This window comes from Toxorhynchites rutilus, chromosome 1 (genome assembly GCF_029784135.1).
Source record: "Toxorhynchites rutilus septentrionalis strain SRP chromosome 1, ASM2978413v1, whole genome shotgun sequence".
NCBI classification, from domain to species: Eukaryota; Metazoa; Arthropoda; class Insecta; order Diptera; family Culicidae; genus Toxorhynchites; species Toxorhynchites rutilus.
Genome location: NC_073744.1, coordinates 91,981 through 113,155, shown reverse-complemented (window position 1 = coordinate 113,155; position 21,175 = coordinate 91,981). Strand labels below are relative to the sequence as shown.

At 34.9% G+C, this 21,175-nt stretch overlaps 1 protein-coding gene across 1 annotated transcript in view; it reads left to right on the top strand.

The window, feature by feature from the left end:
* The window catches only part of LOC129761167 (homeotic protein deformed-like), an 82,552-nt gene extending 61,787 nt beyond the window's left edge, over nt 1-20,765 (top strand). Inside the window, exons 5-8 of the mRNA XM_055758881.1 lie at nt 6,379-6,479; nt 15,141-15,324; nt 19,420-19,784; nt 19,845-20,765. Coding sequence (XP_055614856.1) covers nt 6,379-6,479; nt 15,141-15,324; nt 19,420-19,784; nt 19,845-20,114 — 920 coding nt within the window. The 3' untranslated portion in view covers nt 20,115-20,765. The remainder of the gene's footprint in view (nt 1-6,378; nt 6,480-15,140; nt 15,325-19,419; nt 19,785-19,844) is intronic.
* The last annotated feature ends 410 nt before the right edge of the window (nt 20,766-21,175 follow it).

Sequence of the window (21,175 nt, the reverse complement as noted above, 5' to 3'; positions counted from 1 at the left end):
GAATAGGAACAATCTCCTTGTTCATAAATGTGATATACACAAAAGTGAATTCGGCCAATTGCCAATTACTTTGTCTCAACTTGCAATGCGTTGGTGTATTAAAATGATATTCTCCTTCATTTATGAATTGATTATTAATAATATTTGTAGTTCTCAAATGTACTATTGTGCATGAATGAACGCAATATTCATGAAAAAGCATACCTAATCTATACAAATATGAAAATGTGGATAAAATATAATAAACATGGGTTTCAATTTTTTTGTAACATTGTAACGAAAAAAATCTATCTGAATTTGATAATTCAAAGCAGTTAAAAACTATTAGAAACCAAATGTGAAAAGTTTACTTGTATTTTTATATTAACCGGTGTTCAACTAGTTGCGAGTAGTTCTTTGTCAGAATATATGGACTAAACGTAGTAATGAAAAATGAATAATCGAATTGTATTCCGTTACAAGTTAGTTTAGGTAAATAAAATAGATCCGAAAAATGAAACTACTTCAATGAGTTACCATCGGTAAAGGGAAATAATAAGCATTTAATGGAAAGAACATTGCCGCCATTCGAGTTAGTTAGTCGAAACAGAATATGTTCGATCCAGTCAACACAGCTGCTATTTCACTCCAATCAGATCGGTCTGTGCAAAAAGAGCTGCGACGAATATGATATGAAAAATACGTACATACAACGGGGAAATGAAGGTCTATTTATTAGATAAAATTATGATTTGTCTTCGGATGATGGTGTGGCACATTCGGACATCGTTCACGGGGCACATTCGGACACTGTTTAATACCCCATAAAATTTGTGTCTGATTGTTGTTTACTAACAAACATCAATTTAGTCTGATTCTCAGACCTTATGATGGTTCGAAACTACAAAAAGAATCGATAGAACCAGCATCAACAAAGATGAGATGGAAAGAGCTACCGAACTAATTTCGAAAAGAAAGTTTTCATAATTCTAGCTCACATGTGGTCCAACTGGGTCCATTGTCTTTGCTGATTTACCAACTAACGGTTGCATAACGGGAAAACTGTTTCTCAATGTTCTGGAACATTTGTAAAAGGTAGCAAAAAGCAACGTAAACGAATCAATTTCAAAAAATCAATCAAAAAGTCATTGCACTTTGGAAACAATTAAATATTGCCGAGAAAATTGCACAATTCATTCTCAAGAATTTGAATGCTCAAATGATTTCACCTACTGAAGCGGAGGTAGCAACTGATTCATGGGGTAATATAACAATGCTGCAAAACATTGCGTCTACAGCACAGATAGATTTTACTTTAGCAACTTTGTCCCCGGAAAATGTTGAACCTTTTCCAAAAACTTCACCGCGGAAAACCATCACTCGAAAACGGAAGAAAGCAAAATCACGATTTTTTTTACTGACTCTCTAAGCAAGCAGTTACCTTTCAGACAAATACTGATAAACAGAAAAATGCAGAATATGCTGGAAATAAGAGGAAATGGAATTTTTTTTAGCTGTCCGAAAGTGCCTCAGGACTGTCCGAAACTACCCCACACATGGGGCACATTCGGACAAAAAGCCAAATTTCAAAAATTCAAATAAACCATTCGAGATCGCATCAACACACACCTCTAACATGCTCATATAATACATTGATGTACAAATGACAACCAGGATGAATTCAGATTTTTTTTTTAAGTTTACAAAAAATATTAAAATCAAGAAAAAAAAGTGTCCAAATGTGCCCCCTCCCCCTTACATCTTCCCGAAATTATTGTGTGTTATTTTCCTTTTTAACAATATCACATTTGGGAAACTCTTTATGAACAGTGCTTCCCAATAGAGATGATAAAATTTTGATTATTTGTATTTATATGAATACTACCATTGATTGTTGTCTATAATTTGAAACCGGGTGTTTCATATAGAATCGCTGTAAACTTATAATTGGCAACTCTTTTTGATATATGCGCATGATAGTCATCGCTTAGTTTGTGTTTAATTAGATTTACCATTTCATCATGAATAGACTGATACCTGAACGAATACTACAAATTGTGTAGATTTTTTTACGAAAAATATGGTTCAATTCGAGAAACGAACCGTTTCAATAAGTAAACAAATAGGTCAAGAAACATGACGCAGGTTGCGAATAGTTCTTTTTTATAGTATATGGACTAAACAGCATTACTCCGAAATGGAAAAAACCCGAATCCATAAGTTCACTAAGCAGTGCGGATAGAACAAATTGCATTCCGTTTAGAATTAGGCGATCTTGAATCGATAGTTAGAAGATCGATCTTTTCCTATCCGATTTACGATTTTTCGGGTCGATTCTTTCTACTTTAAAAAAAAAACGCGAGAATCGGTCTTTTCTTTTCTATCTTCCCGAACTTTTTGATCGTAGAAAAAAAATGTAAATTTGTTTTTAGTGAACATTAATCTCACCAAAAAACACTTGACAAATTTCATAAACATTGGATCCCTTTCAAGGATATCAAATTAGTGGTTGTAGACTTAGGAGAAGCAGTTTTGTAAGTTTGGTCATCACAAAGTGATCACAAGTTATTTTTACACCATAACATTCACTAGACTTACTGTGAGAATTGTGACGAGATCGGATGGTGACAACATTCTTTTCTATAAATAGGACTACCACCAAGATTTCGGAAAAATATTTTTTCTGGGCTGTCAAGTCTTTGTTGGCCTTTATTCTGAAAATCATAATGATATGCCTTTAATGTTTAAATAGAAATGTGAAATGTTTGTACCATGTAAGAAAAGACAAGACTTATATAGAATAAGTAAATAAATTGGAAGAAAGGCATTCGATTTTTCAAAGATCTATTCAGCAAAGATGAATTTTTCGGTACTGATGTAATTGCCGCCATTCGAGTCAGTTTTGTCAGTTCTGAAACATTGGAGTGAAGAAAATCCGTTCCATCCTAAAAAGTTACTGTTTTGTGCGCCTTGCCAATTGATTGATTAGAAAAGGCCAATTCATTATCATCACAAAGTGATCACAAGTTATTTTTACACCATAACATTCACTAGACTTACTGTGAGAATTGTGACGAGATCGGATGGTGACAACATTCTTTTCTATAAATAGGACTACCACCAAGATTTCGGAAAAATATTTTTTCTGGGCTGTCAAGTCTTTGTTGGCCTTTATTCTGAAAATCATAATGATATGCCTTTAATGTTTAAATAGAAATGTGAAATGTTTGTACCATGTAAGAAAAGACAAGACTTATATAGAATAAGTAAATAAATTGGAAGAAAGGCATTCGATTTTTCAAAGATCTATTCAGCAAAGATGAATTTTTCGGTACTGATGTAATTGCCGCCATTCGAGTCAGTTTTGTCAGTTCTGAAACATTGGAGTGAAGAAAATCCGTTCCATCCTAAAAAGTTACTGTTTTGTGCGCCTTGCCAATTGATTGATTAGAAAAGGCCAATTCATTATCATCACAAAGTGATCACAAGTTATTTTTACACCATAACATTCACTAGACTTACTGTGAGAATTGTGACGAGATCGGATGGTGACAACATTCTTTTCTATAAATAGGACTACCACCAAGATTTCGGAAAAATATTTTTTCTGGGCTGTCAAGTCTTTGTTGGCCTTTATTCTGAAAATCATAATGATATGCCTTTAATGTTTAAATAGAAATGTGAAATGTTTGTACCATGTAAGAAAAGACAAGACTTATATAGAATAAGTAAATAAATTGGAAGAAAGGCATTCGATTTTTCAAAGATCTATTCAGCAAAGATGAATTTTTCGGTACTGATGTAATTGCCGCCATTCGAGTCAGTTTTGTCAGTTCTGAAACATTGGAGTGAAGAAAATCCGTTCCATCCTAAAAAGTTACTGTTTTGTGCGCCTTGCCAATTGATTGATTAGAAAAGGCCAATTCATGCGGTTGAACGTCGTTGGGCATACCCCTTCTGAAGTCTGTTGTGTATACCGATAAGTCACAGACGTTTGACGCCACAGAGATTGACACCTTGAAAGATAATTTTCGCCATGTTATCGCTGATATACGACAAAAAACGAACAAAAATCGGACTTCCTGATTCAACTTCCTTCGAGCCAGTCGAGATATCTTCGGCCAGCTCGTACGTTTATCATACCGAGGTATCCCCGAGCTATTTCCTCTGCAATTGCGGAGCCCTACCAAGACGCAAACTTCAACACCTTGATTAGGTTATTCTGGAGCCCAAGGAAGTTTGGTTTGTATCGCCGATCAGGATTATAAATTTCATCAAACAGATTATTCCTGATTGGTACCTATCTCGCTATAGCTTTCAGTCTATTTCTTCATCAACAAGCAGTAGATAAACTTGAACCGTAGTAGAAAAAATGGGGCATACCACAATAGTTCAAAATAATGTACGCAGTAGTTCACATCCATCAGGGGGATTCTCTATTTGTGCTCTTGATAATACAACAACGGAAGAGTCGTATCAAGTAATTCTCTTAGGCAGAAAGCCGATAGTGAACAGTTTACAAAAAAAGTTTTTTGAATATAAAATTAAGTTTTTCATAAAATTTATGAACGATGTATTGTAAATATTGTTTTCCATGAATAATTTATTTCCCAGTATCTTTTAGGTACACCATATTTCACCAAACAACTGAGTTTCAAATTATGATTCTGGATAAGTACCTACTGACCTTCTAGATAATCACCAGATGATAAAGGTTCTGGAATATAAAGTGCGCATATTTCTAAAATTCTTTGTCTCTGTATTCTTGGTAAACTAAGAATTGATACCTTTTTATAGATAGGGCATAAAAAGATGATATAAAATTTCTAGGAACTTCCTTTTCTTTCTCTTGTTTATTTGGTGATATTTTTCATTATAAAAAATATCCCCGAAACTGTAACTTATAGTTTACTGTTTACAATTCTTCCACAAGTGAAATTCTTTCAAAAGTCTGTATATTTAGCGAATAACTATACGAAAGTCAAACATTTATATTTTGCTTATGAGCGTATGAATCTAACGACGAATATATCGACGAATAGTGCATATATGGATCCGTTCAATGCAGTTACAAAAATGGACTGAAATCAAATAAGAACAGTCCGGTAATGATCTTCTGCATTATATTCAATAAATATCCCACGCCACTAACATTAATTTATACATTTCATTCAACAATATTCTAGAATATGAGAAAAGGCACTTGTCCAAAAAAGTTACTCCTATACTCGCGACGGTGTGTCAGACCGAAAGTGTTAAAAAAGTGGCACACGTCCCATTTGTACCAACACATGCGATACGCTAAACGATGACGAACGACGAACAACGAAGCTAGAGAGAATCGCAAAGTCGTAGTGTTGATATTTTCTGAGAAATGAACGAATTATTGATTTCTCAGTCTGACAGACCAATGCGCGAGTATAGGAGTGTTAATGACACTTTGTCCTTTTATGGTAAGAATTTAAACATTTCTCGTCGTCGATTTCTTCCTCTGGGGGTACGTGAAGGACCACTGCTATGTTAATAAGCCACGAAATTTGGAGGAACTTAAAGAAGAAATAACTCGGATTTTCAACAGCATCGAAGTCGTAATGTTAGAGTTGTGCATGAATAATTTTGTTCACCGTTTAAAACGCGTCATCGAGAAAAGGGGTGATCACATCGAAAATGTCCTAAAATAAGCTTTATTTTGTTTTTTTTTTAATCAGTTCACCTTTGTGTTAAATGTTTCCAATGAGGGAGTCCTAAAAACGCTCCTATTTTATTTATGAGTAGGTACACTATACGTTGTAGTCATTCAGATCGAGGAAACTTATGTACACTAAGAACCTATACAGCATGAAACTAGATATAACAGTTCGGCTGAAAAGTTTATAAGGTTGACGTTTAGATGGCACCTCTTGCAAAAATCTACTTGACTATCACAAAGCACCATCTTTCAATGGATACGTGTCAAAATTTGACAGCAATCGGTCGATTGGTTCGTGAGCGACAGCATTGAGAGTGAAGCAACTGTTGTTATTGTGAAAAAAGGAAAAATCAGAATCTCGTGTATTGATAAAGCTTTGAACTGGGCTTCGAATTGCTTCGGTATCCACCGTATTCTCCTGAGCCTGAAGAAAATGCTCGCTGCCAAGAAATTTAAGACCGATAATGAAGTGATTACCGAAACTGAGGCCTATTTTGAGGAAAAACCGAAAGAATACTATAAAAATGGTATCCAAAAGTTGCAAGATCTCTATAATCGCTGTATCGCCCTCGAACGCAATTATGTTGAATAATAAAATTGAATTTAAAAAAAAAACAGGTTTTACCGTGTTACTTTATAAAATTTTCAGCCGAACTGTTAATATGAATGAACATATGATATATAATAACGAATTATATTTCTTCTGATAGGAATGAAATTAGACAGACGAATAGAAGAGGCAGTACCTGCAGGACAACAACTCCAGGAACTTGGTATGAGACTGAGATGCGAGGATATTGGATCTGATCAGGTACATACCGTTTCAATGATATTTTAGCAACCAAAAAATTAACTGATTTCTAGCTCACAAAAAAATTGAATCATAGTTACATAGAACTCATAACGTTATTGAAGCTTCATAATTTTTTTTTCGTAGATTCAAAGATTTGGAGTTGAATTCGAGCCTTTTTTCTTATACAAAAACAGTAAAAGAACGTTGAACCAATTTTTGTGATCAGAAATCATGAGCGATTGTTATATTTTCTTGCATTCAAAGATAAAGTTGTATTGCAAGAACATACCGTAGTGGTAATAGCTCCAAACAACGGTATGTTTCCATTGCAAAGGACTTTAAAAAAATGAAAAGATGCTTTTCTATTTTTATTGCAATGATGAATTGAACATTACACCACAAAACATTTCGTTTTCTTCTACTTTCTTTTCATTATAATTAGAAAAAAGCTTCTCAGAAAAAAGTTGTTTATTCTGAAATAACATGGATGCTGTCCAAGAAACGAACGCATCGTTGACATAGGACTACAAAATTACTTCATTTAATTGGTTTGCTCATCACATTGGATATTGTTCTAGAATGAATCGAAATTTGAACATTAACTTTTTAGTAGAAATTTTTAGTGGCCCTGAAAAGATGACGATGATTTGCGAGGTTTGAAACAGCAGCTAAAAAATGGTTGGTTCAATCGTTTTGCCCTACGAAAATAATACACAAACTTATTATCTGTCGCATAACTCTCTTGAAACTTCAATCATAACCTGTAAAATCAATACCTAAACTCATCACATGCTGAACGAACAATTGATTTTTCAGTTGTTGAAATTAGAAGAGAAAGATTTGCGTTTTGTTGATTGAATTTTTTTCTATTATAAAGGCATTAAATTATTCATTCACCATCAAATATGTTGGTTGTTGATTTTCAATAAATTTAATACATTCACCCGAATGCCATTGACCCGAATTAGCACCCAGCATTATTCCACATTCCGTAACCATTTCACTATATTATGGCAACCCATAACAACAACAAAAATGGCAATATTTTCAAGTATCAAGCATCGTGCTCCATGTTGTTTAGTGTTGCCACAGTGGTATCGCACCTATAACGATCTTCCGTGCATCGTCATTCAACTAAGTTAACAAAGCTAGGAGATTGTTGCATCGGTACGAGGCCGATGCGCATGAGAGCAAATACAAATGACAACTAAAAGTAGCGAAGGTGCGCTATTCATACGTACAGGATATGAACGAATTAAAAGTTTCGCGCGTGAGGTGCAGTTGCAGTTGTATTGCAATTTTCCGACTGGAACGCGAAACTAAATTACATATAGCATTCCAGCAGAAGAATACTTTTCTTTGTGAGCTGGCGATGATGGCCCAGCTATATATTTTCCTACATAATGTGACGAAAAACATAATTACGCCTACTTTGCCATGGTTCGGCTCGATGTGTTGATTGCAATGCCAGATCCACAGCGAGTGGAATATTCACTCGCGCCCAAAGCTCGAGGAAAAATTAAGATGATACAAGATGAGAAAGACAATTCATTTTCATTCTACGCTCGCCGGCAACGATGTTACTTCGATGACCGCCAAACGGGAAGTGAAAATTTTCCTTCTTCTTCTTCTTCTTCTTCTTTGTCTTCTTTTCTTCTTCTTGAATTAAAGAGACTTTAAACTCTTTCAGTTCATTCGTCTTCAGCCTTGAAAAGGGCCCCTGTGAAGGATAGAAAACTCGAACTCAAACTTCTTCCTGGCCTGCCTTAAGAAAGACACTTTATTTTCGTTCGACGCTCGTCAGCAAATCGGGTCTGCTTTCGAGAATTTCCTTAGAGGTGTGCAGTATGTATACCCTAATAACAGCGTACTTTCTGTGCAAGGGTGGAGTTTACGTCGCAAGAATTCAAGAATCGATTGGTGTGCAAATCGTCAAAATCAGTTCGCAGCAAAAACAGTTTTTAACGTTAACTTTAGTCATAAAAACGTGACCTGTTTTCTGATTCGGGAACCTTAATGAAAGACGTAGTCCTACGTCAGAAGTACTCGAATACAACATTTGTTAACTGATTGAAACATTCACTCGAATGAATTGTTTACACGAATGGAGAAGAAAAAAAATCGAAAAATTGGTTTATGTTTTTGTTAAACCTCCTGATAAGAAATATAATCTATTCAATACAACATGAGAGCGCAGCAAACATACGAATTTAAATGGAAAACTGCTAAAACAAAATTAAGAAATGATGCACCATTTCATTTGTAGAAAAAACTGTATGCACAATTAATATGCCCCTTTTCTATTAAAAATTGAGAGGTCGTTTACTCATTAACACAAGTTTTGGAACACTTTGTCGATATTGCGGCAGGTAATTTTAACATAAGAAATCAGAAGCATAAAAATCTTGAACATGTGAAGAGAATTAGCTATAAAATAGAACCTAATATTTCATAGCTCTGCCATTCCATGCCAAACCGATAAAGTGGTTCTCAGTTTTTCGTGAACATGGTAGTTTTGCTCCTTATCGCAAAATATTAGACCCGTTTTTTTCGTTAGTGTGCCCATCTCCATTTTAGGGTGGTCCGTCAATTTTTCTCCTTTTTTCCAAAGATGACTTTTTTCAAAAAATCATAACTTTTGAACTACTGGATCGATTTAGATGATCGACATGCCAAGTTAAACATTTTGAAAAAAATAGCATAAAAAATGTATTTTTTATTGGTTGATTGTATTCATTTGTGCAAACCATTAAGAACAGTCAGTCAGTCAGATAAGAACCATTAGATTGTCTTGTCAAAATATTCGATCTAATCAAAATGGATATCGATATGGTGGTCCTTATAGTCCGGGAAAGATGTATTACCTAAATTAGCAAACCATTAAGAACAGTCAGTCAGTCAGTTAAGAACCATTAGATTGTCTTGTCAAAATATTCGATCTAATCAGAATGGATATCGATATGGTGGTCCTTATAGTCCGGGAAAGATGTATTACCTAAATTCAATCTATTTGATTTATGAGATACAAATGCAATAATCGAAATTGATTTAAGTCTGGTATAATGGATAGTCGAAGATTTAAAAAATATAATGAATATTATTAATGTAACCATGTTACAGTCGCAGTCGCGAAGCTTGGAAAATCATAACAAAAAAACGCCCTCTCTGATTTTGTTATATGTTATGTAAAAAAAGCCTCAGCTTTCAACAAAAAAATATAAAAATATGTAGCGTCCTCTATACTTAACCAAGCGAATTACAAAAAACATATAAATCAATAATTTCGAAAAAAAATCCTAATTTTTTTATTTGCAAGCAGACTAACCAATTGGCTTTAATTTGGTATATCGATAATCTGAATCGATCTGGTAGTTCACATGTTATGAATTTGTGAACAAAGTAATTTTTGGAAAAAAGGAAAAAAGTTGAGTTTTCGGACCATCGGTCCATCACTTTGAAAAATCATTATCCAAAAACGAAAAAAACGCCTCTCTGATTTTTGAATATGTTATGTAAAAAACCTCAGCTGTCAAGAAAAAATATTAAAAAATATAGCGACCACTATGCGCCCTAATGAAAGAATAAAAAATGCGGGTCTAATATTTTGAACAACAAAACTACCAATTTTAACAGAATCTGAGATCCACTTTATCGGTTTGGCTTTGAATGGCTAAGCTATTGCATTTTTACTCGTTCTTCGTTTTTGTTTGTTTCATTCTGGATATTTAAGTTAAGTTACTAAATGTGAATATCCAAAATGAATAATTTCAGAAAATTATTGTTTGTTCATCATTCATTTTTTCACGAATAAGCTGTTCTTTCAGGTTAATCTGTTGTTATTTATTTTCGGGAAAATTATCTTCGTTAATTAATCTTTTTTCAATATTAAATTCTTACATTCTACCTTTCTCATTATGAAATGATCAGGTGAATGTACTATTCAGATAAATAGTATTACTGTACTGTACTTTTCAATATTTCAAATAAATAGTAGTCGAACTGTTGAAATTGTTGAAAAACAGTTTACTCTATTTGTATTTATGTATTTCAACAGACAAAACCAGTTTCCAGGTCATTATATTGCGTTTATTGTCTTATTGGTTGGATATTGAAGTACAATAATTTACTGCAGGAAAAAAAGTCCTAGTTGTGGGTCTTGCCGATTACCATGAACATTCGCTATTGTGTATAATACAACATTCAGATAAAAATATAAATATTTAGTGGAAGTTTTCAATTAAATGATTCTTCTGATTTATTACCTGTGCTTCACGATGTATGTTTAACACTAAACCTATCAACATTTCATGTATATCTATTTCTACCAACGGTGGTCAAATAACCACTTTTCAAAAAACGTTCTTTTTTCAAGTTGAACATAAGTAATACAGAAATTACTACACAAAATAATGATCAGGTAATAATTACGAAAACTTGACTTTTTCGGGCGTGATGTTATTTGAATGCATAAACACGTAATACTGAACCTTAGTCAAACATTTTCATATAAAATTACTGATATTTCTACTAAAACATATCATTGTAATATAAAATCATTATCAGACAAAATTTTCGTTCAATATTTTTACACCACTTGCAAAGAAACGTGTTACTGTATTACATAGAGTGCACATTTGATAGGAAAAAGTTAATGTTCATTCATAATTTCTATATTAAAAGTGTGTTTATTCCACTTGCAAATCCATTATCATTGTCGTTCCACAAGTCGAACATACGAAGCTTAATGCCATCAAGGCGATCCGCTGATATTCATTCCGCTAGAATGAAATTCAATTTTGGCGTCTTCAATAATCAAGATGAATATGACACTGGGTGAAAAAATGAACTTCAAAACATTTTGGAGGATAAAGAATCATCTGTTCATATTCCCTGATTATCTAGGTCTGTCAGACTGATTTTCGTTTGTAATATATAGATTTCCAATACAATGTAGTATGAAAATCTAGGAATTTGAGCTTAGCGACAATCATTTTTCTCAACACTGGCTGCAATATATTGAGTCAGCATGAATAAGCTATAGCTTGAAACGCAGTAGATTCTGAGTAATTGAGTACTTCCTCTAGGAATGTTAGTGCCATTTAAGAAAAAGAAAAAAGAAAGAAAAACGAAAATTTGTCAATACCTTTCGTGCTGCATTGTTGTTGAAAACGTTTCAGAAAATAATCCATCAAAACCATGTCAACCTTCAATGATTGCGCAATGTACTTTCAAGACCTTTGACGATATTGTGATTTCCAGCCTTAAGCGGCCCATAGACGTTCAATTTTATTGATCAATAATATTGAATATTTTATATAAGATACACCGGGGCAAGTTGAAACGATTTTTTCGAAGTTCAACTTGAAAGTTATCTTAAAAAATCACAAAATCACTAAATTGAATTCTGTTTGTATCGAGTCATACTATAGCTTGTTGGAAAGATATTTTTACGCGCTATAATATAGTCATTGACAGTGTTTTGTTTGGTTAAGTCGTTCGTGAGTTATAGTGTCGCAAATATGGAGCAAAATAAAGAGAAAATCCGACATATTTTACAGTACTACTATGACAAAGGCAAAAATGCATCTCAAGCTGCCAATAAAATTTGTGCAGTTTATGGACCTGATACAGTTTCCATTTCCACCGCACAACGATGGTTTCAACGTTTTCGTTCTGGTGTAGAGGTCGTCGTAGATGCGCCACGCTCCGGAAGGCCTGTCGTCGAAAATTGCGATAAAATCGCTGAATTAGCCGAGAAAGACCGGCATAGTAGCAGCCGTAGCATCGGCCAAGAGCTGGGGATAAGTCATCAAACCGTTATTAACCATTTGAAGAAGCTTGGATTCACAAAGAAGCTCGATGTATGGGTGCCCCACACGTTGACGCAAAAAAACATCTTTGACCGTATCGACGCATGTGAATCGCTGCTGAATCGCAACAAAATCGACCCGTTTCTGAAGCGAATGGTGACTGGCGATGAAAAGTGGGTCACTTACGACAACGTGAAGCGCAAACGGTCGTGGTCGAAGCCCGCTGAAGCGGCTCAGACGGAGGCCAAGCCCTCATTAACGGCCAGGAAGGTTCTGCTGTGTGTTTGGTGGGATTGTGAAGGAATAATCTATTATGAGCTGCTTCCCTATGGCCAAACGCTCAATTCGGACCTGTACTGCCAACAACTGGACCGCTTCAAGGTAGCACTCATGAAGAAGAGGCCATCTTTGATAAACAGAGGCCGCATTGTCTCCCATCAGGACAACGCCAGGTCACACACTTCTTTGGTGACGCGCCAGAAGCTCCGGGAGCTCGGATGGGAAGTTCTTTTGCATCCGCCGTATAGTCCGGACCTTGCACCAAGTGACTACCACCTGTTTTTGTCCATGGCGAACGAGCTAGGTAGTCAGAAGTTAGCCACAAAAGAGGCCTGTGAATATTGGCTATCCGAGTTTTTTGCTAATAAGGAAGCGAGCTTCTATAACAGGGGTATTATGAAGTTGGCATCTCGTTGGGAACAAGTCATCGAACAAAACGGCGCATATTTGACTTAAAACAGATGATTTTAACTAATTTTATGAACATATGAAAATTCAAAAAAAATACCGTAGGACTTTTTTGACAGCCTAATATTATATAGTCGTATATGTATTTGTGTTCCTAAAGAAAATGCTTTATTTATCATCTAAATTCAGATTATCACCTTCAAAATAGGCCCCTTCTGGAGCTATACACTTTTTCGAACAATCCAGTCAACGAAACACTTTGTATATCCGTATTCAGGAATTGCATTTCAGTTCACGCAACGAATTCGTTTTTACATCTTCAATACTGGCAAAAGGGGAGTCCCACGAATTGGTAATTTTAGTTTCGGAAATAGGAAAAACTCGAACCCATGTTTTGTCACCAGAATGAACGTGAAATCAGAATTTGAGTGTTCAAGCATGTTTTCAGCCATTTGATTGCGATGAAATTATTGAAGAAAATTGAGCCCTTTTGGCACTAGTCGTGCTGAGACTTTTCTCATGCCCAAAAGATCAACCAAAATATGAGGAACGGTCTCTTGAGAGATATTTAATTCACGGACTAGCTCTCTCAATCTTAAATGACGATTTCCGAGCACCATTTCAATTGCAGGCAAACCTTTTTTTGTGCGGTAGATAGGGACCGCATAAAAAAAAGTTTCTCCCAAGAAAATAACTCAAATCCACGCCATTCACCATTCAATTTCCTTTTGTTTCTCTGCTTTGCGATGGGATTGTATTTTGTAACCTAAAAAAATGAAACAAATAATATTTTGACGATCCATTATATTTGTTTATCTATCTTTTAACAATTTGAACGGAAAAAAATCATAATTAGAATAGTTACAAGCTGATGAAGTGAGGTGGTTCAAAAAAACCACCATGGCGTACAGGATTCCAGCCCTTTTGGATATCTGAAGCAAAAAAATATCGAACAGATTCTAAATCAGAAAAGGAACCGCTATCGCACAAACCTCGGATGTCAACAACATGTGTTTTGACAAAATGACGGCCGTTTGGAGAAAAAAGATGTTCACAACTTTTTTTACGTTTCACGATTTTTTAAAAATAGTAAAATTTGAAAACTTTTATGTTTTATTAGTTCATGCGATAGAGATATGTATACAAATTGTATTCATAGGAATTCGACATCGGTCCATCGGTACAGTAGAACTTAAGATATCGTGTACGCCAGTTTGAAAAACTCGTTTGAAGTTAATTGTTATTGCCGTACTAGATAAGCCACCTCATAACTAAAATGGCTATAACTCGGTAAATAATGGAATTTTTCGAAAAGCCCTTCCTAGGGTATATTCTTGAATGTCTGAGCTTCAGAAATATGAAGATTTTTTTTTCAAATTTCTAGACTCTTCACTCTCGTATAGCATGAGTTGACGCACCTACTGCAAATAGCGAACGATTCACTCTATGGCATTCGTTGACTACCACAAAGACTAACACTAAGCAATTCCAATTAGGAGCATTTTAAAATTTATATTTTGTTTCAATTCATTTGACAAGGGTTACTCCAATGATTACTGCCTAGTTCCACTTCATTTTCATACACCCAAGCAGTTTTCTTGTTAAATGACATTTACGTTCCCAGAGAAAACTTTCCTCCTTTGATATTAATACTAATTTGAGATTTCGCCGAATAGTTCCCAATAACAAGATTATATGCGTTCACCAATGTAAGTCGGAGAATTTTTATTAGACAAAAAATCCCTGATCGTGAGGCAATCTTCTCTTGAGCCAAACCGAATAAATAAAGAAATAACGAGATATACATTTAAATTTATTATATCAATAACAACCGCGAAAAAGTGACCTTCAAATTTATAATCACTTGAGAACAAGGAATTTTCTTTGTAACGAAAAATGTTACAAAAATCAAACAATATTCAACCACCCAATATTTTCACCTATCATCAATAAACAATGCGATAGAGAGTCTTCGAAATTTAGCATTGTGTAATATTCCACAAATACTAACAAATTACCTGAAATGAAATAAAAATTCAATATCGATTGAATTTAAGAATTCAACAGACAACAGTTCTCAAAAGTTATTTGAAAAAAAAATTATATTATAACAAAGTTTTGTGATGATCAATTTTACATAATTTTCGGTCTAACTTTTTGAAATATAATTTTTTCTATATAGGATGAATATCTTGATGAGGAACAAATGATGCTCGATAGATCTCCGGGAGAAACGGAATCTAATGATGGCGAACTGGACGAACTGGATTCCGATAATGATCTCGGCGATGATATGATAAATACAACTAGCGACGGAGAGAGAATTATTTATCCATGGATGAAAAAAATTCATGTTGCCGGTGTCGGTGAGTAATACATACTTAAACCTTGAAAAATCATTCAGTAGTCTACCAACGAGCTATGTTGACTGCTACAAAACCGCTTATCATGGTTTCGGATCAATAAACCAGTGTCTAAATGTGACATCAATTGCCTCACCGTAAAGTAACAAATGATCAACCCCCAAGAAGTTTTAAAAGGAAACCTGTCGCTGAAGAGGGAAGCGTAAATAAAACATAAAATAAATTACCTCTAATTTATCACTCTCAACCAACAACTGCTTTGAGTTTCGCGCTTCATGGTTAAATAAAAGGAGAGGCGATGATGTGCTTTTGATGTTTGTAGTTCATGAAAACATGGAAAATGAATGCGATGCATTATGAATGCTCTTTGTCACCGTCTTCAGTCACACTGTACTTGACCTTCAAAAAGTAAGAAAACGGATTCTAATAATCACCATTGACCCAATGAAGTAGTAGAACAATGTAGCTGATTCCGTGAGCTCTTTTAGGGATTATGCTCATTTTTCATTACAGATGCGTAGTGGTTTTTAAATTTCTTTCAAGTGGTACAACAAAGAGCAAAAATATTCCTTCGATTGAGGTATTTGAACATGATTCCAGACCTATTAGAAACAAATATGATGCAGGTTGCTTGCTGTTTGAGTAACCAGAGAAAATAATCAATTATATACAGAAACTGTTTTTGTACTTTTAATGTTCAGAAATCTTTATTTACGATCATTCGACGGGATTATAAACTTTCGTGCCGCAATCAAATTGGTTCACCGGAATGATAATGTAACTCTCATTCGTTACATGGCATGATAATTGGATCGAATACCTGTTGATTCAATTCTGTTCTCAGACGTGGGGAGCACGGAATGGCAAAATGAAGAACAACAATTAATTTGTGTCTTGTTTGCTTATGTCCTCCAGCGCAGAAAACGTTATTCCTCTCTGTTCATGATTTATAAATGTTAAATAGTTGGGAGTATTTATCCTGAATATAGTCAACCCATAAATTTAGCACAAAACATGTTGAATGTAGAAATAGTCCTTTTTCGTAAATTGAAATAGTTAAACGCATAGTGATATTAAGAACAACTACACTTTCTACTGCTACTGCTTTAATACATAAACTAGTTAATTCAATTCAATTCAGTTCAAGGATAGTCATACTGATTTAATTTAGACAAAACACTCATTTCTGAGCGCGTTCCAGTTCATTTCTCTGAAGAATCAATCCTTGTCTTTATTTTCAATCTACCCCACACTCTTAAGACATTATCATAAGGTCCATCTTCGAAAGAAAAGAGCTGTCAAAAGTTTGCTGCAGTAGACTGTATTGGAAGAATATAAATGGATATATTTATGATGCTTTGCTGCTGCTGTTCATCAGATCTGGAAGTTTGCTGCTTTTTTGTGATCACAGCTGTTGGAAATAACGAAAATTTAGGGTGAGTTCTCATCAAAGTTTGACCGATGTTATAATAGGGTGGAGAAATTTAATAAAACTTTCAACTACAACTCGGTTGGTATATACAACATTTTTATTTCGTATTTCAAAAACGCCTTCCAAAATTCAAAGCACAAGGAAATAACATAATTTTAACAACCAACTCATTCAAACGTCTTGTCATCACTGAACACCCTCGGAAAAAAATTCCACTCCGACACACACCAGTTTGTTAGTTTTTACTGAGTCATTGTCGGTAATAACAGGAAAAATACAAAACATGGCAGCCTATAAATGAAGGTGCTGCTTATATACAAACAGCCACATCGCAGGATATGTTGAGTGAAGCGATGATTCTGTGATGATTTCGTTTGACAAGCTGCTGATACGGATCAAAATGAGAAGAAGGTATCTTCCTGGTTGCTACCGACTAATGGTATAAAAACAAACCATTTATTTTAAAATGTGCTGTGGTATCAAAAATACATAGAATACGCAACGTACATAACGTACATTTTTATTAGAGCTTGCCTCTCGGAAAACATTCAAGGCGCGCTATTTTCCATAAGAAATCTCAACTAAGTTATACTAATCAATACTACGTTGAGAAGGCGAAAGTTCCAGTAGGAACGTTAGTGCCATTCAAGACAAGACCAGTGATTTTACATTTTATGTTGGATGTATTCCACGCCTTATCAAAAAATTATTTATACAGAAATATAAGAAAAAACTTTTTTCTTCAACGGGACCGGGTATGTTACAACGACTTCGTTGAATTTATGTTGATAGATATTCTTATAGATAATCAGAACTTCAAATTTGCAACATTTATTGACGGCGTTCACTTGTTCTGGTTTAATTTGAATTGCTATTCCGTCACAAATAGACTGACACCTGAACAACGTCTGCAAATCGTTTTGATTTTTTACGAAAACCATGATTTAGTTCTATGGTGCTCCTCGCACATTCTATGGTCGACATGATTGTACATCTATGGATCGTTTGCGCACCACTTTTACTCTAAAAGAAACAAATAATTTCGCTTAGCCCATGATCTGATCTGGAAGACAACATTCGCCACTGATACCCACTGAGGCCGTATATCCTACATTACCACAAAAAGTGATCAAAAATTTGACATCCCGATTGAACTTCCTTCCTCCTTCTTTCCTGGTAACAATATCATGCTCAAATAAAAATGACAAAAAATATTTTTAGAATAAAGCCACATTCATGAAATTCACACCTGTTGTATGTCTAATTTCTAAACAATCCTAAACAATCGAATTATTTGAAGTACAGCAATAGCAGAACGAATATTAACCGTACTTAACCGTTAAAGTGTATGAACTTGAACTTGAACATGAATATATTAATTACTGGAAATATGTTCCTCACATTAGAACATCATACATCTTCGGCATTAAGTATTGCGAATATCATACATCAATCGCCCATACATCCATTAAAATAGTTCATGACCTTTCCGTCTTGCAGATGCATATTTGCTTATGCAGCAATAACACAGTGCTAAGGGTAAAAAACTGTCTAATCATCGCATATGCATTAGAAAATCGTACGAAACAGCAAGTCATTCTAGCTGTATCGATCCGCAAGTAACTTTACAGACAGGGGAATGAGAAAATCGCAAAATGCAAGGCTTTGAAACTAGATAAGTATGCCAAGGAGACCGGTTTGTCTCCAATCCACATTACATTCACCGGACAGATAACTGCTGTGTATCGAGTTTAAACTATATGTACAGGTGAATAGTTAGGATATATTCGTCATCATTCATAATGATAACTAGAGATCCAAAGTTGCATTTCTTCCGCCAACATAAAATATCCAATAGTGTGGTTTACTCCAATTATGGGAACAAATGAATGTGTGTGTTCATGGAGATAAATCCGGGAAAGTTCAAAAGTATATTCTAGATGTGTTTATCAAAAATATCACAGTCTATTGATTGACTTCTGAAGCTCTTTACATAAGAAAGAAATCACACAACTTTACAATTGATTTACACGCGTTTTCATTGCAGTTGAATATTATTCCACTTTTGGGAGTAAATCACAAACAATGAGGAAGAGCGAATAAGACGAAAGAACCCCACATTCATTACTTGGGGCACCTTGTATTTTCGTTATTTATTCCGAATAGCAACGCACCCTAATAATTAGAACAATATGAAATATTACAATTGAATCTTATTTAAATACAGTCCAGATGAATCATTCTAAATACGCCATATCGTATAGGACAAATAAATTAAAAAGTGAATTGTTTTCGCCAACCAGATATTAATACAAATTTCGCCAGGTTTAGGCTCATATCATGACGAGTCTTGAGGAGCACGAGTCAAAGCAAGTGACGTGCAACCATAAGCTCCTCGTAGAAAATAAGACACCCGTCAGATGCTTTTCGTGTCAATCAAGCAGAGCTTTGTGTGTCATTCGAAAGAAGCGGAATCAGACATTCGGGAATATATCTCTCGATTATTCATTCCAACTTGTTTGAGTTATATGAAGATGCGGCATTCGTTTATCACAGTTGATACCATGTCAAGCAGTTCTTATAAAAAGTGCTAATATCAATTTCTTGGAGCTTGCAATCAGACAGCCACGCCATTTATATTCATTTTTTCTTCCTTTTTCTTTCAGCAAACGGCTCATTTCAGCCAGGAATGGAACCGAAACGCCAACGCACCGCCTACACTAGGCATCAAATTCTAGAACTGGAAAAGGAGTTTCATTACAATCGTTATCTGACACGACGACGACGGATAGAAATAGCCCACACACTGGTTCTGTCAGAGCGTCAGATTAAAATATGGTTTCAAAATCGGCGGATGAAATGGAAAAAAGATAACAAACTGCCGAATACGAAAAACGTACGAAAGAAAAACGGAGATCAAGGTAAAAACAACACCACATCTAACTCAACGGGCGGCCAAGGGAAAAAAGGTCGTAAGGCGAACACGTCAAGTTTATCAAACGCGAAGAAGCAAATGAGTCTTCCAAGCGAAGTAAGTATTTGTGCATATGGAAGAAAATAAAATGTCTTATAACAATTTCCGATCAAACAGTGCCATCGCACCGAGAGCCTTGAAAGCATGACGGACATCCATAATTCATTGAATGGAAGTAATCTTACCTCAGTTCCGTATATTTCTTCATCGGACGTCACAGGAGTGCTCCCTCCTAATAACACTAACAATAATATAAGCCAAGATTCGACGTCTCACGGCCAACAGCAGCCGTCACTTTTAAAGAACACGTCGGCTACGGGCAACGTAAATACTACAGTCGCACATTCCATTAGTATTAAAAATGACTATGATCTAACAGCTCTTTAGAAAATCCATTCGCGATGGTAAATAAACAGGCGTGAATTGCTCACTTTTATTAAGTTGAAAAATCCACCGATTTTAGTCTCATTTCCATAAGCAGATGAACAATATGGTTTTGTATTTATTTTTTTCTGAAACAATCTAGGAAAATTGTTTTTCCAACATCGAGCAACATGCTCGGTGAATTTATACTCTGGCTTGTTTACTTGATCTATGGAACGATTGATGCGAATGATGAATGAAGTATTGCGGGATATTTTTTTATTCACCTAGGGATTTTTACCATTGATATTAAACAATAAATAAGTATCGTCGTAGATTAGGAAATACTGAATAATAATTTAGTTCAAGATAGATGTAATTATAAAGTAAATTGGCTCCTGAATGAGGGAGCTAATTTTCATGTATTTATCAGAAAAATTCGGACGAAACAGTGATGTAGGTTTAAGAATCAAAGACAAATTATGTAAATAACTGTACAAAAACCGTTTGATAAGTGTACAATTGCAAGAGTAGTATAGCCATTATTGGCTTGGTGCCATTGGTTTTAAATTAGTTTTTATACCACATTACAATTAAGACATTATTTGCCATAGTATACTTCGAATGAAACTATGTTTGTGTGTAGAAAACCCTACAACTACTTGATGAGCTAATGAACCAAAATATATGAATTTTGCACGCATACATCGTTTTAAGAACATAAATGCTTAAATATCACAGACCATTCATTTTTTTCCGACTTTGGAACAACAAAGAGAGAGGGTACATCGGCACAGTAGTCATTTCCCGGAATGATCTTGACTTCTGAATCCTTTAAACTCATAAATAAATAAAGGATAATTCACAATTGGGAATAGCTCGGTAGGTATACAAAATTAGTTCCGGCAGCTCCATAAAAGGATTAACTGGATTATCATACTTCTAATGTTACTTCGAGACTCCCTTGGGGACGTCCAATGAAAAAGGTTGTTGAAATATCAGGTAAACAATGCAAACGCAAACTCAAAGAGGTAATCTTGTTGAAGAAGCCGCATGCAATCACTACCGAATTCCTTGCAGTAGTA